Source organism: Camarhynchus parvulus, chromosome 2, assembly GCF_901933205.1.
Source record: "Camarhynchus parvulus chromosome 2, STF_HiC, whole genome shotgun sequence".
NCBI lineage: Eukaryota > Metazoa > Chordata > Aves > Passeriformes > Thraupidae > Camarhynchus > Camarhynchus parvulus.
In genome coordinates, this window is record NC_044572.1 from 18,846,416 (window position 1) to 18,860,150 (window position 13,735).

Below are 13,735 nucleotides of genomic sequence, written 5' to 3' on the forward strand. Positions count from 1 at the left end.
TACATGTGCTGTGAGTATCCTCTTATTTGTATGGGTGTAGCAAATAGTAAAGAACCAAAAAGCCAAACATTTTGCTCAAAGATAATCCCAAAGTATTAAAGATAAGTCAGACTCAATTCTCAACAATCATATGTTACTTAAATACAAAAATCAGGTTTAAGCGTGTAAGTAGAAAAAAATATGATTAATTTAAAGTTATGAAGAAAACTGAGATTAAATTAGTAACTTGTAGTTACACTATACAAATATATTGATTTTGTGATAGCTCAGAGATGAAAAATAGTAATGCAATAGTAATATAAAAACATCTGGCTAATATACCTTCATTTCCACGAAGGAAAGTCAATGAAATCATTTCCTATTATATACATACATGTAGTCATATTAAGACCCATTGTCAGATTTTCAAATACTTTATTCAGATATCTACAGGCCAAACTATTCTGGTAAGCCCTTTCTACTGTACAACAAAATTCTTTAACATGAGAAAAAAAAATCTTGTTTTCGTTGCATCTATAATAACCACATATGGGGGGACTCTGAATTTCTCTTTAGATATTAAGAGGGAGATTTTAAATGTGCAATCATTCATTTAGGTTAGCAAGTGACAGTGCAGAAGAGGAAACAAGTATGAAATGCAACTCAGAGACAAAGCTGGCAACTAGATCCAAAGGCAACATGAGCTGGGCAAAGACCAAAGTTGAAGGGAAGTACTTCTATATCTGCCAGGGTAACAGAGCACACCTGGAGCCTAGAAGAGTCCATCACCCAATCCTGCTCTGATATACCAAGATACCATTTACAGAGTTTTGTTTATCTACTTCCACTACTGTGCAAAGCTTCTTTAAACACATGAAGAGATCTTGTTCTTCACAACTTGCCAATGACTTCACAATTGAAGTTTCCTCTGAACTAAGAATATAGTAACAAAACCAAAGCAGTTAATAAAGCTTTATGAATAATACTGCTGTTTGTACTTCAAACACAGACCACCAGCTTTGAGCACAAGGACTACTACATTTACTGCAGAGAGGAGTGGACGTGCCCCTTCCACCACCTTGGTTCCCATGACATATCAAATCCAAAATGTAAAGTATCAATGGTACAGTGAACCAAAATATGGAGTTCTATTCTTAAGATAACAGATTCTCTGTAACAGCTTCTGGATTTAGACCAAGCAGTATTTTGCATACTTCCTGAGAGATTCCAATTTAGGGCTAGATATGACTTTAACAAAAAAAGTTAATTTTCTTGTACCTGCTGAAGTGTGTTTCTCTATATTAGGAATACTTTCTGTAACTGACATTTGTTCCTGCTATTTCAGGTCCAACTGCTGCTATCATCCAATTCTTTCACAGAAAATATCAGCAAGGCTCTAGATACAAAGGAAGGTGTCCAAGATAATGCAAAAGGAATGGCTGTTTCAGCTATGACTTCTAGAAGTAGTCACATTTTAGTGGTCTTCTTCACGATCCTAAGATCCCACAAGTGCAGTCAACCTACTAGTTAACATTACTCAGCTCTTAAGATGACAGAAAACCAATTCAAAACCAGATTAACTTCAGAGATCTTGTCAGCTCCCTTCTGTGTTCAATCTAATGTTAACAAAAATAACTTAATTATTTTGTATATCTCCTTAAATTACAACTATTTCTCACTAATTGTCAACTCACAAGGGAACACATACTTGGAACAACCAACTACTGTATTACATCATCTTCAGCACAATTTAAGACCAAGCATGAGACACACATTAGTAGCATTTTCACATGCACTAGGCATTCAGATTAATGAACTGGATTTAGGATTTTCTGTCTCCTCCAATTTGTCCACCACCTGTAAGTAGCCAAAAAGGCAGTCACTGAGTTCACATGACTGCTTATGAGCTGGTACAGAAAAATTACCATCTTATTCCTTACTTCTGCTACCATAAAGGAAAAGTTATGATGGCTTCCTTTCTGACAATGTAAGCAGCAGAACTGTCTCTTCCTCTGCTCTCACACAAAGGGTCAATCCACTGACAGAAAAAAACCAGTCACACAGAGGGAACATGCCAGCTCCTGAACTGAGCTGGAAACCAACCAACCAGCCTCCACTAAGCCAAACAAATCCAGCATCAGCCATTCCAAACAGCACCCTCCCCTTGCAGAACCACAACAGGAAGTCTCTTCATCTACCAGGAAACATCAGCCAAATGACATTCAAGGAAAGGCAGAGATGAAATCACATGACAGCTAAGTCTTTCCTATGCAACCCCTCTCTTCCAATCCTAAACCCTCCCTGTCTCCTGGCTGCCACTCAAATAAATTTTTCAAACTTGGGAAAAGCAGGGACAACAGGGATCGCATAGCGGAAAAAAGACATACAGCAGTAATACCAGAATAGAGTACAGTAACAAGTTCTGCAAAGACCAAAAGCAATTTTAGAGAGTCTGAAACGTTGCAACTGACGTTGTTAACAGGGCGCAGAGACACGCTGGTAAGCACAGACGCAAAAAACATGCAGGAGAAGAGGAAAGGGTAAAAAATTGGACAGGGGAGTTCTTTCTTTCTCACAGGCGTAATGCAGAACACACTATACTAAGTCTCACGTGAGTGAGAAGACAGACAGACGGGAAGAAGCGAAGATGACAGAGCAAGTCAAACCAGAAAGCACGTGGCCTTAGAAACAGGCAAACAGGCTTCATGGGTAAAAAGAAGGAGCTGGGAGGGGGAGGGAAAAAAAGGTGGAAAAACGGCCGGGGGCGGGGGGAGGAGAAGGAAGCAGGCCCAAGGGAAGAAGCTGGGGAGCACCGGGAAGGAAGTGGCGAGGCCGAAGGCCGGACCGGGTGCGCTGCCCTCGCCTGCCCGCTCACCTTGATGCACTGCGACATTGCAGCCGTGCCCGTCGCAGTAGACGAGCGGGTTCTCGGCCCAGCCCCGCTCGTCGGAGCACACGCAGCAGCCGCCGATCATCTCCTTCATGCTACTGGAGAACTCACCCTCCAGTGACACCGGCAGCAGCAGCGGCTCGCTGGAGACCATCTAAGGGTTAAAAACACCGTCGTCAACACCGCGCACGCCACACGCGCCTCGCCCTCCGCCTGCCCCCTCCCCCGGCGGGGTCTCCCCTCAGTCACTCAGCCGCAGCCGCCGCCACCGCCGCCGCGGCAGCGCTTCGGGACCCATGACCGCCGGCTGAGCGCCTCGTCTCGCCCCCGCCCGACCAACCGGCCAGGCTGTGTCGGTCGGGCCGCGGCGGCTCCCGAGGCGGACGCGGCTCCGCGGGCGGGCACGGCGGCGGCGCCGGCGCGCAGGCGCACTACGCGCGCGCCCGCGGGGCGGGCAGGCCTCGGCCCGGGGCCTCCTCGCGAGGGTTCGCGCGCCGCCCGCGGAACGTGAGCGCCGCCGCGGCGCCCCGAGCGCGCGCCCCCTCCGAGAGAGCGTGCGCGGGTGCGCGCGCCGCCGCGCCCGCGCGCACCTGACGGCCCGCGCGCGCACCCACCTCGGCGCGCGGCCACGGCCCGTCCCCTGCGCGGGACATGGCGGGGCCCCCCCGCGCGCCGGGGCCGCGGGACAGCCCGCGCGGCGCCGCGTCCCGCCCGGCCCTCCCCGCCCCCGCCAGCGCCGCACGCGCTGCGCGCTGCCCCCCGCCCGCCCCTCGGCCGCGGGGGCGGGGAGGCGGCGGACATGCGGACATGCGCCCCGCTCCCACCCGCGCCGCCGCTCCGCGGGGCCCCCCGCGCCGAGGCCGCAGGACGCGCCCCGTGCCCGCCCCCTCCCCCCCCCCCGAAATCATTTTTACTATCTTGTTTATTTTCCCCCTGATGTGACTGCAGGACTAATGCATTCCCGCTCCCAACTTTTATTATCCTGTTTATATCCCCTCGGTGTGCCTGCAGGACTAATGCGTTCTCGCTATTACGCCACTTGCCTGCCCTCACCGCAACTTTTACTATTTTGTTTATTTTCCCTGCGATGGGGCTGCAAAGCTAATGCATTATTAATCCCGCTCTTTCCTCTTCCCTCAAAACTCATGGCGCGGATGCAGCGCTGCCTGGCTATCCCTGCCACGGCAGCGAAAGTGATGCTGAACGGGAGATGTGACAAATAGAGAAACCAGGGAGGCTGCAGACACACAAAAACAAACACGTTCTTCTACACAGCTGCTCTCTACTTTTATTCAGAGGTGGACATGTCTTTCTAGAAGTTGGGTGATTGGGTTTTTTTTTAATAAAACAACTCTGTAATTCTGTTGTCTCTCTAAATTGGGGGGCAAAAGAAAAAACCTGAGGGGAGCGAGCTGAGGTGGTCAGCAGAGAGGAAAATCTCAGGCTATTCAATTCTCCATTGTGAGCAGGTATGCCTGTAGCAGAAGGAACTAATTGTGGTGATTGTTAGGAGCATAAAGAAATTAAATGCAGCCTTGCAAAATCCTGGTCACTCACTTGCCCCCGGCCTAGCATTTCTTTATTTGTTTGTTTGTTTATTTTATTTTGTGTTGGGCAAGGAAAATATCATTGATTCATCTTCATTATCATGCTAACAGGCAGAGAAGCAGAATTTGTGTGTGGGCTGTATTTTTCACGATGATTTTGAAAGGGCAGCTGAGCTGGTATCTGTACCTACATTCCTGGACGCAGCGCTACCTAGACCCACACGTATGCAGATTATATTTTATACACTGTCATGTCCTGTACACAAGTGCAGATGCTTTATTAGTTAACAAACTGCTGCATGGAAGGGAGAGGTGGGATGTGCACAATTCTACCCCCTGCAGACATCCGAGTCTGCAGTTTGTATTCAGGATATCTTAGGTCAAGCTCTTTCCTCTCCTTCCAGTTTTAAGTGAAATTATTTTGATAGAGGAAGAATGGCAGGCAGGCAAAAAAGAATCACGGAGGTAGTTTCCTATATGCAAGGCCCAACCAAACATGACATTATTGCAGCCATTTCGGGCGCATCCTAAGCATTTCTGTGTAGGTATATGCTCCAAATAGCCATAAGAGTTTAGAAATTTTTAAGATACGTGAAAAAATGGAGGGGGAGGAGACTGGAATGTAGTATGTTTCAGTTGTGTAAAATCAAAGACTGCTCTCAAAAAAAAACCACCCTGCACCAAATGTCCTATCAACACTGAAGAATACAAATTTGAACATAAAACTGTTTGTTAATAAACATACTTAAAACACTATTTTTATTACTTTAAAAGCTCATAAAAATACCCTGAAAATTGCAGGTGCAAGCAATTACTTTGTAAGAAAATAAAGCAATTAATATGTCCTGGTGTTTAAAAAAAAACACAAATTATTTGAAGCTGATAGATACAGTGTTGCAGCCCTTCTTCATTCTTGTCAAGAAAATGACATCTAATTTAAAAAGCATTCTCAATGATTCTGCTAACCCTAACCAAAAAAAAGAAAAAAAAAGTCACAGTACAGCAGCAAATCTATCCTTTATTTCCCTGACAGATAAATTTAATTTTTAAATGAAAATATATTAAATATATTTTGTTGGATTAATTTATAAATTTAGTAAAATGTGTATTGTAACAATTGTAAATTTTTCTCGCCTTTTTTTTTTGAGGTCTTCCTGCAATTTCTTGTCTGAAAAGCAACTAGTACAATCAATTCCCAAGCGTCTTTTTTTATGTTAGCTATTTTAAAGCTCAGTCTTTACTTTTACAAAGAAGCATCACCAAAGAAAAAACTAATTACTTTGCAACAACTTGATTAAAGCTGCACCATAGCAACAACAGTATATTCGTGAAGAACCTACTGTATAGTTTTCAAGTAAAAATATTCTAATCTCACACCATGTAACACACCAGCCCAGTATTGAACAACCCAAAATTTTGCTTTGGTTAAAATTCAGTCAAGCCTAATACATTCAGTTATTTAATGAAACATTTGTTGTCTTCTTATAGATTTCTATTTAATTCTTTCTATAGAAAGAGTGCGCATGGACTGGAAGAAACTCCATGACTACCACTTTATGGTATTGTGTAATATTTGATTGAAAAATTTAGATAACCTCTTGATAGTTCTGTAAAACAATCATTTAGAAAAGACCTTTGAAATGCAAAATAGGAAAAGAAATGCATTACCACTAAATAAATACTGCAAACACTAAGCCTATAACAGCTATGGAATCAGAACATAAAATCTTGTAGCATATATGTTCTTATGATTGTAGTATTTAATAAGCACTGGCATGACACTAGAAGGCCAATTTTCTTTTTCTAAAAAAGGAAGCCTGTCCTTCTTATAGTGATATATAAGAGATTAAAATAATTAGGGAAAAATATAATTCAGTGAGTAAGAGTGAATAATTTTATTGTTAATCTAAATGCAAGGAGAAAACCCAATTCACTTAAAGGAACCTACAAAATCTAGAAGCTAAACAAGTTAGAATATAAGAAACTTACAAGAAGATTTAGTGTTTCAATTTTTCTTACTTTCACAAACAGAATGAATGTGTAAGTAAAAGAAAATTACACTCTCCAGTTGCAAATTGTTATAAAAAGTTTAAGGCATTCAAGAAAAATTAGCATATATGAGTGAATAGCACTTCAGTTTTATAAACAAAAATAAAGACGTACTCACAAATTTTACTACAAAATACTCAGTTGCAGCAGTAAAACTAAGATTTTTGAATGTTTGGTTGAAATGTCACCTTCCTTCCTTAAAATGTGCAAAATCATATTGTAATTTTAGTGAATAAAACAAAGCATTGAACAAGAAAAAGTCTTTAATTTACAAAGCCACATTACCAGTTGAATGTAATAATCAGAAGAGTCTTCCAAAAATAACAGAAAAAGCATAGACTTGATATAAAATGCATACTATATTAGAAAGCATAAATTTATATTGGGACTTGGAGTTGTAGAGCAGGAAAACTCACTTCCTTCCAGAAAGCAAACTTCTCACAGTAATTTTTACTCCATTTTCAGACTGGGTCTTTGTTAAGAAAGCTGTGATCTTTACCTATGTGCAAAAAGATACATACTGCAGCTAAACAGATGCAACTGGAAACAGAAAATTGCAGTAGCTTAGTGATGTTCAATAGGTAGAATGATCTATCTCTTGATTATCCATTTAAAATACATTGATGCTTGTCTGCCTTTTGTTTATGTGGTTTTAAATCATTAACAGCATTCACTGAAATACCTTCTAATCGTGGGTATTGGCTTCATTTCTGGGAAGGCAGCAGTGAAATGGTCACTTTGCACAAAATAAAATGCAACTCTTACATGTTGACCCTTGCACGCAGTGCATTTTAAATGGCAGTCTGCCTTAGATCCAACAAATTCTTTCTATCTTTGTTCAGTTATGAAGGATATAGCATGTCAACAGAACCCACATTAATAAAGTAAACGTATCTTTACATGCTTACTCTTAAATTGTATTGAGAAAGAATAAAGTTTTCCTTTTCCTCTTCTTTAATATAGTGCTAAAATCTGTATTTAACACCTATCCAAATGCAATGTACTCAATAATTTAGACGTCTCAACATTTAACATGCAGTCACTTGGTGATGAGGAATTTGCAATGCTCTGTATATTTACATGCCATGCAAGTACAGGTAGCAGCATTGGAGGTCATGTCAGTGCATCTCCTGGACACCATGCCTCTTCCTATGTTGTGCCATTTTCTTTTATGCGAACATATTTACAATTTTGTAATTATTTAGACTGCAAAAAAGGGGAAAATAATTCCACCAACTATTGTGCATTCATTTTCTTGCTTTTAATTGTATTATCACCTTTCGAGAGTTTGGTGAATTCCACTTAGCTAGCAGCAATGGATAAAATTGGTGGTTTTCAAGTACTGCTTCTGTTACTAGTGTTGGCATTTAAATGTTAATTTCAGACTGAGGTTTACAGTAAACATGAAACAAGGGATTTTCTTTGAATGAACAATCTCAAACCAAAATTCTAAATAAAGGAAACCTAGCACAGGATGTTTTTAAGTGCAGTGATTATTTCCTTTTAAAGATTTAACATTCCCTAAGTGATAGAAGTTAAAGAAGTTAAATGTGACAGTAAATTTGTAATTCTCTGCATTAAAAAAGCATTTAAATGCTAACCACATTTTTATGTGAGTTAAGTCAAAGTAATGATAATTACAGTATGATACAAAAGAACCTGAAATAAACTTCTAGCAAACCATACTGAATATTAATACCATATTAAGCCCTGAGAAGCTGGGTTAGTAAACTCTGGAATGTAGATTACATGCAATTTAAATGTAACACAGGGCTTTTCTTCAAAGAAGAATCCTTCATTTCAAAGTTTGGATTTTTATGAGGTATGTATTAATTCATTGGATTTATATTAAATACATTTACATAGCATCACTCCAAGACCAAGCCTCGGATTACTTCTATTGGCATATTTCTATGTAGGATTTGCTAAATTAACATTCCATATAAATTAATAGCCTTCTTTTCATGTTTGTTGTGTTACGATCGGCATTGTGATACTGTGTTGTGTCACAGGTCACATTTATTTCATTTCAATTCAGGAACAGTATCTATACTATATATTACACAGGAGAATCAACATACTGAATTTCCCATCAAATCTCTTAAATGCAGAGCTATTTTAGATGGGTTTGTATAAACAAAACACATATATCTAATATAAGCGTGGGAAAGGAAAAGCTGGTTTGTTATATGCTAAAGCAAATTGGAGTAAATCAACCGCATCCGTGGGCTGGATAAGCAATACTACTCTGCTTTTCCCACTACCATTTGGACAAGACAATGTTACTTTTTTATTTAAAGTGTTTTCTTCTCAACAAGGGGCCACCACTTCCCAATCTCAAAAACACGCCCCAGAATATGTTAATTAATTGTATTGTGTCTCTGAAAGAAAGAGGTTGCCAAATGCAATAAAAAAAAAGAAAAGGTCTTTCGATCAGTGAGCTGCATTCCCACTGCTTGTTACCATCTCATTTCAATTCCATATAGATATACATGGATACATTTCCTCCAGGTACAACTTTGACCATTAGAAGCTGTTTAAGAGCGAAAGTCTAACTTGACCACATAGGGTGTATATAGGAAGCTTAACATTCCTGCTGAATTAAGCACACAAGCCTCGGATCATTTTTTGTCAATCCTACTACGGTACTTCAGAGTCGGGAATGTGGGTAATTTCTATAACATGGTACTTCCCAATTAAAAGTAACAACAAGGCTCCTCTGTACAAAAAAATTAATATATAAAATATGCCAACGCATTCCACACAAATACAAAATAAGGAGTAATGAAGAATGGCAACAAAAGATCTCTTCACATTTTTTTTTAATCTTCCATTTCAATCAGATAGTTTTCAAATAGAGATATATTGTTTTAGCAAATACAAAAGTATTAAATGTCCTTTTGAATGATGCCTTCTAAATTTGTAGTAACCCTCTGAAAATTCCCAAGCAGCAATCAAGAGCAAATGCATCTCCGGAATACTCAAGCAGGACAAGTAAAACAAAACAAAAATCTTTCTTTCCTCGATCTTCAGCTAATGCCTTTAAATATTACCAGGGTAGTGTTTTCTATATATTATTGCATCTTCAGCTTTTGAATAATATGCATGCTTTTAACCATCTAAACTGAACTGAGTCTTTATTTGGAGGAGTCCAACAAAAGCCTGCAAGTTTTCCAAGAGTGAAAGAAAAGTCCCAAACGGTATTATCTTAAACAATGACTGCAAGCATGCAACTTCCCAAGTGTGCATGGGGGAAGAAAAGTCACTTCAGAATTATTTTCAACTAGGTGATAAACATCAACCTTTAATTTCTTTTTTTTTTACTGATCACCATCTATGACAAATGTTAATTTTTGGGCATATATATTTAATTTTTTTAAATAGTCTAGGCACCACCTCTAATATTTTAAAATAAATTCACAAGCACTTGGCGATAACTTGCTAAAAACAATCACAATTCTCCTAGGAAGGATTTTCTTAAAATAAGCAGTTCTCTAGAAACTCTTCAGTCATCACAAATATGAGTCCCTACACGTTTTAATTTTATCTTCCAGAAATAATGTGCAAATACGGTTTTGGGGTTTTTTCGTAGATGATTAAGGGCACTTGTTGGAAATTTTCTTGAACATCAAGTTAGTTAATTCTTCCCCTATGGAAATACATTAGAAAGTTCAGTCTGAAACGGTGTACTGAAAAAAAATTAATTTCTAATTATTTTCAGGGGGGAAAATGCAACAAACACTTTTCCTATAAATCAAATATTTTAAAATCTCAAACCAACATAAAACAATCACTTGGGGGAATCCATCATGGTGCTTATATAAAAAACAGGGTAAGATTAATCTTCGTTTTTATAGACAGACTTAAGAACAGTTCCTTCCAAATTTCTCTTTGGCTACATTTATTAATCCACATCCAGTGGGTCGGAGCAGTTTTTCCCAATTTCTTTAACAAGTTCTGCTCTAAAATCCACCCAGAAACAGATGTTACTTTATGTACAATTCCGCTGCGGCAGTTGGGGGGTTTTTACCTTTCAAGGAACACGTGAGCTACAGCCTCACGGAGCTCCCTCAGCGGATGGCACTTCTAAAGGCTCCTCTCTACTCATGAACCCGATTTCGCGGCGGGTCCCCCCACGCCGCTGCCGGCGAGCACACAGCGTGCGGGGCCCGGGGCTCTCCCTCCTCCCCGCCGGCGGAAAGCGGCGCGAAAAGAAGCGGCCGGGGAACAATGGGGAGCGCCGGGAGCAGGGGGAGCCCCGGCCGCGCTTCCTCCGGCCCCGCCGCCGCTTCCTGCAGGCTCGCGCGCCGCTCCGGTCCCTAGGGCGGCCTGCCCGGAGCCCGCCCCGCTGACGGGAGACCCCCGCTCACCCTTGGAATCCCCCGTGCCCGCGCCGCGCCGCCGAGGGCACCCACGAGTTTACTCTCGCAGCCACTCGCTTGCCCCCGAGCTCTCCCGCCCCCGCACGGCGAGCGGGGCTGCCCGGCTGGCGCGGCGCCAGCCCCGCTCCTGAGCCTATCCCGGGGTCGGGCGGGCGGCCTATGGGAGCCCTGATCCCGCTGCCCCGGGCTCCTGCCCCGCATGCCGCGAGCACTGCCCGCAGGAGAGCGGCAGCACTACAGAGGCGCCGCGGCCCCGCTGCACTGCGCGCTCCCTCCCTTCAGGGGACGGTGCTGCGCACAAAGGGCGGCTCAGCATTGTTCTCCTCCCTGACCCCCAAATCCCCTCTTCCCCGCCGGGAGAGGCGAACGGGAAGGGCCGGGACGAAGGGCGAAGACGGGGAGAGGCCAACTGCCCGCGGCGCCGGCCGCTTCCCAGCGCATCCTGCCTGCCATATTCGCCTTTCCCCAAACTCGCCTTCGTGCTGTGCCTGCCGCCTGCCCACCGTCCCCTGTTCCCTCATCGCAGTGTAATGGGTCTTTCACATGTCACCTTGCCTAAAAATCCCACTGAGGCGGCAAAGGAACCTCTGCCCCATCTCAGCCACCCAGGCATCCTTGTCGAGCTTGTGCACGGGATCACCTGCTTCACATACCCACATGGCAGAAAAAAAAACCCTCAACTGTACTAATGCAAGGTATTATTTGATGATTCTGTCCTCAAATTCACAAAAGCGTCCTTCTTTTTAACCTTGATGGGCCTGGTTAGGTGACCAGGCGATATTTAAGCTACAGTCCTTTGCCACGTGCAGCCCAGTGCATTCCCGTCCCCACGTTCAGAACTCCATGGAGTGGACACCAAGACACCGGGATCCAGCAGAAAACTCGAAGCTTGTGAGGAAGAGAGTGGGAACTACATGACACTGAGGAAAAACCACGGCTCGATTTAAATAATTGCATAATATTAGGATTTAACTTATAAATGTTTACATTTGTGTGATTTGATTAATGTCACGTTTGATTTCCTTAAAGCCACTGACAAGGTACTTTAAAACACGAGATTAACGTCTACCAGCGATGAAATTCAACAGGCAAATCCTCTTCCCAGCGCCCGGCTCCCCCAGCACGCGGGCAGGAAGGGACCTCAGACCCCCTTCCTGCCCCGCGCAGCCCTGGGCCAAGGGAGCTCCCCGCACATCCCGTGGTCAGCGATCCCGCCCCGCAGGTGACAGGATTCCCGGCCGGTCCCTGCTCCGGCAACGCGCTGCGGTGCGCGGGGCTCCGCCGGCGCTCCCGTTCAAACGCGGCCGAGCCCGCCTCTGCCCCGCCCCCACCCGGCCGTTACCGCCGCCGCCACAGGGACACCCCGATCCCGCCCCGGCGCTTCCCGAGGGAGGCGCCGCCGCTCCCGGGTTTTCCCGGAATGCCGGGGGGAACGGAGCGGGGGGAGGGGGAGCAGCGGCGGGAGGCTCGAGCGCGGCACGAGCGCGACCGGCGCGGGGGATTGTGGGTAGGAAGGTGGTCGGGGCAGCAAAGGAAGCGGCGGGCGGGGGTGGGGGGGGTGAAAGGTCAGCGGCCGAGAGCCCCCGCGCCAATGGCGGGCGGGCCGGGCTGGTCCCGCTCGCGAGTCGGCCGTAGTGCCGCTCTCCGCGGCTGTAAACACCGAGCGTGTCGGCCCGCGTGTGTCCCTGCGTCTGTCCGTGCGTCCCGGGCCCTCGCCGCCGCCCCTTGTAACGGTCCGCGCGAGGCCCCGCGCGCGCGGTATTTGTTCGCCCCCCGCCCCTCCCCCACCGCTCTTCCACGCGATTTATGGGATTTGCAAATAATTCCAGGGGGGTTTTCTCCCTCCACACCCCCTCCTACCCCGGCTCCTAACCTCCGCTTCCTCTCCCGCCGCCTCGGCAGTCACCGGGGAGCTCCGTCGTCGCCAGCACCGCGGGGCCGGGCAGACCCCGCACACAAAGGTCCCGGCCCCGATCCCTCTCCCGCCGGCCGCGGCTCGCGGGGACGGTCCGGTGAGTCCAGAGCCATGAAACCTGCAGCTCCTGCTCGCGGCGGGCTCCGGCCGCCAACGGGGGGGTGACTTGAACCGCCCCGCAACTTTCTCCCCGTGCCCCGCACCCCCGACCCGCCGCCAGAGGTAAAGCTGGAGCGAGTCCCCTCGCCAGCCTCTCACAGTGAGGCTCAAACGGAGGAGGAAAATGGGAAATGTTCACACGGAGAAGTGGTTCCCTTTGTTCTTTCATTGTTTCTACCCGAACTGGCGGATACAAGGGAATAAACACATACCTTCTCTCCTTTTTGCTCCAAAACACATACGTTCCCATCAGCTTTAAAATGCACGGTCCACTTTGGTAGCGACTACAAATGTCGGGAGAGTTTGTATTCCATTCTTTTACACTCTGCTCTTTTTAGTGTAAGATTAAGTTGCCGAGCACGTTGTTGCAAGCCCCCCGCCTTAGTGAATGGTCACGTTTAGGACCCTCCAAGTCCATCCTAATTCTGCCAGTAGAATTGAGGGTATTGGAAGTCTAAACTTTCAAAAGGAAAAGGGCCTGCATCTATCGAGCAGACCTGAAAATGCACTCAGTTCCTCACTCACTTCCACAAAATGGATATAAACACCTCACCCCAGACAACTCAATGAAATACAGATTTTAAAGCTTGAATGTAGAAAAGCTGTTGCCTCGGCTGAGATAAGCTAAAAGCAAATTGGCGTGAAGAAAATCTACCTCAGTGTATTCCACAGCGGGAATAGTCTCTGTAGTTTAAAACAAGTAAATAAGAGCATCATATAGAAATGCTAAGCCTAAAGTTAAAAGGAAAACAACCTCCGAGAGGAATATGCTACCCGGGGTGGAATGGGGAAAATTGCAATTTTTTTAAGTGTC

General features: G+C 44.9%; 1 protein-coding gene across 9 annotated transcripts in view; it reads right to left on the reverse strand.

Annotated features, from left to right (window-relative positions):
* The window catches only part of MLLT10 (MLLT10 histone lysine methyltransferase DOT1L cofactor), a 135,950-nt gene extending 122,677 nt beyond the window's left edge, over positions 1 to 13,273 (reverse strand). For 3 of the 9 annotated variants that reach the window (XM_030966942.1, XM_030966924.1, XM_030966932.1), the window contains exons 1-2: positions 10,836 to 10,934; positions 2,855 to 3,023 (exon numbers count right to left, since the gene is read on the reverse strand). In XM_030966942.1, coding sequence (XP_030822802.1) covers positions 2,855 to 3,023 — 169 coding nt within the window. In that variant the 5' untranslated portion in view covers positions 10,836 to 10,934. Of the gene's footprint in view, positions 1 to 2,854; positions 3,024 to 3,109; positions 3,268 to 3,483; positions 3,560 to 10,495; positions 10,774 to 10,835; positions 10,935 to 12,720; positions 12,932 to 13,133 lie in introns of those variants that run through there. The other 6 variants (XM_030966965.1, XM_030966971.1, XM_030966981.1 and 3 more) reach the window with 6 other exon arrangements.
* Between the last annotated feature and the right edge of the window lie 462 nt (positions 13,274 to 13,735).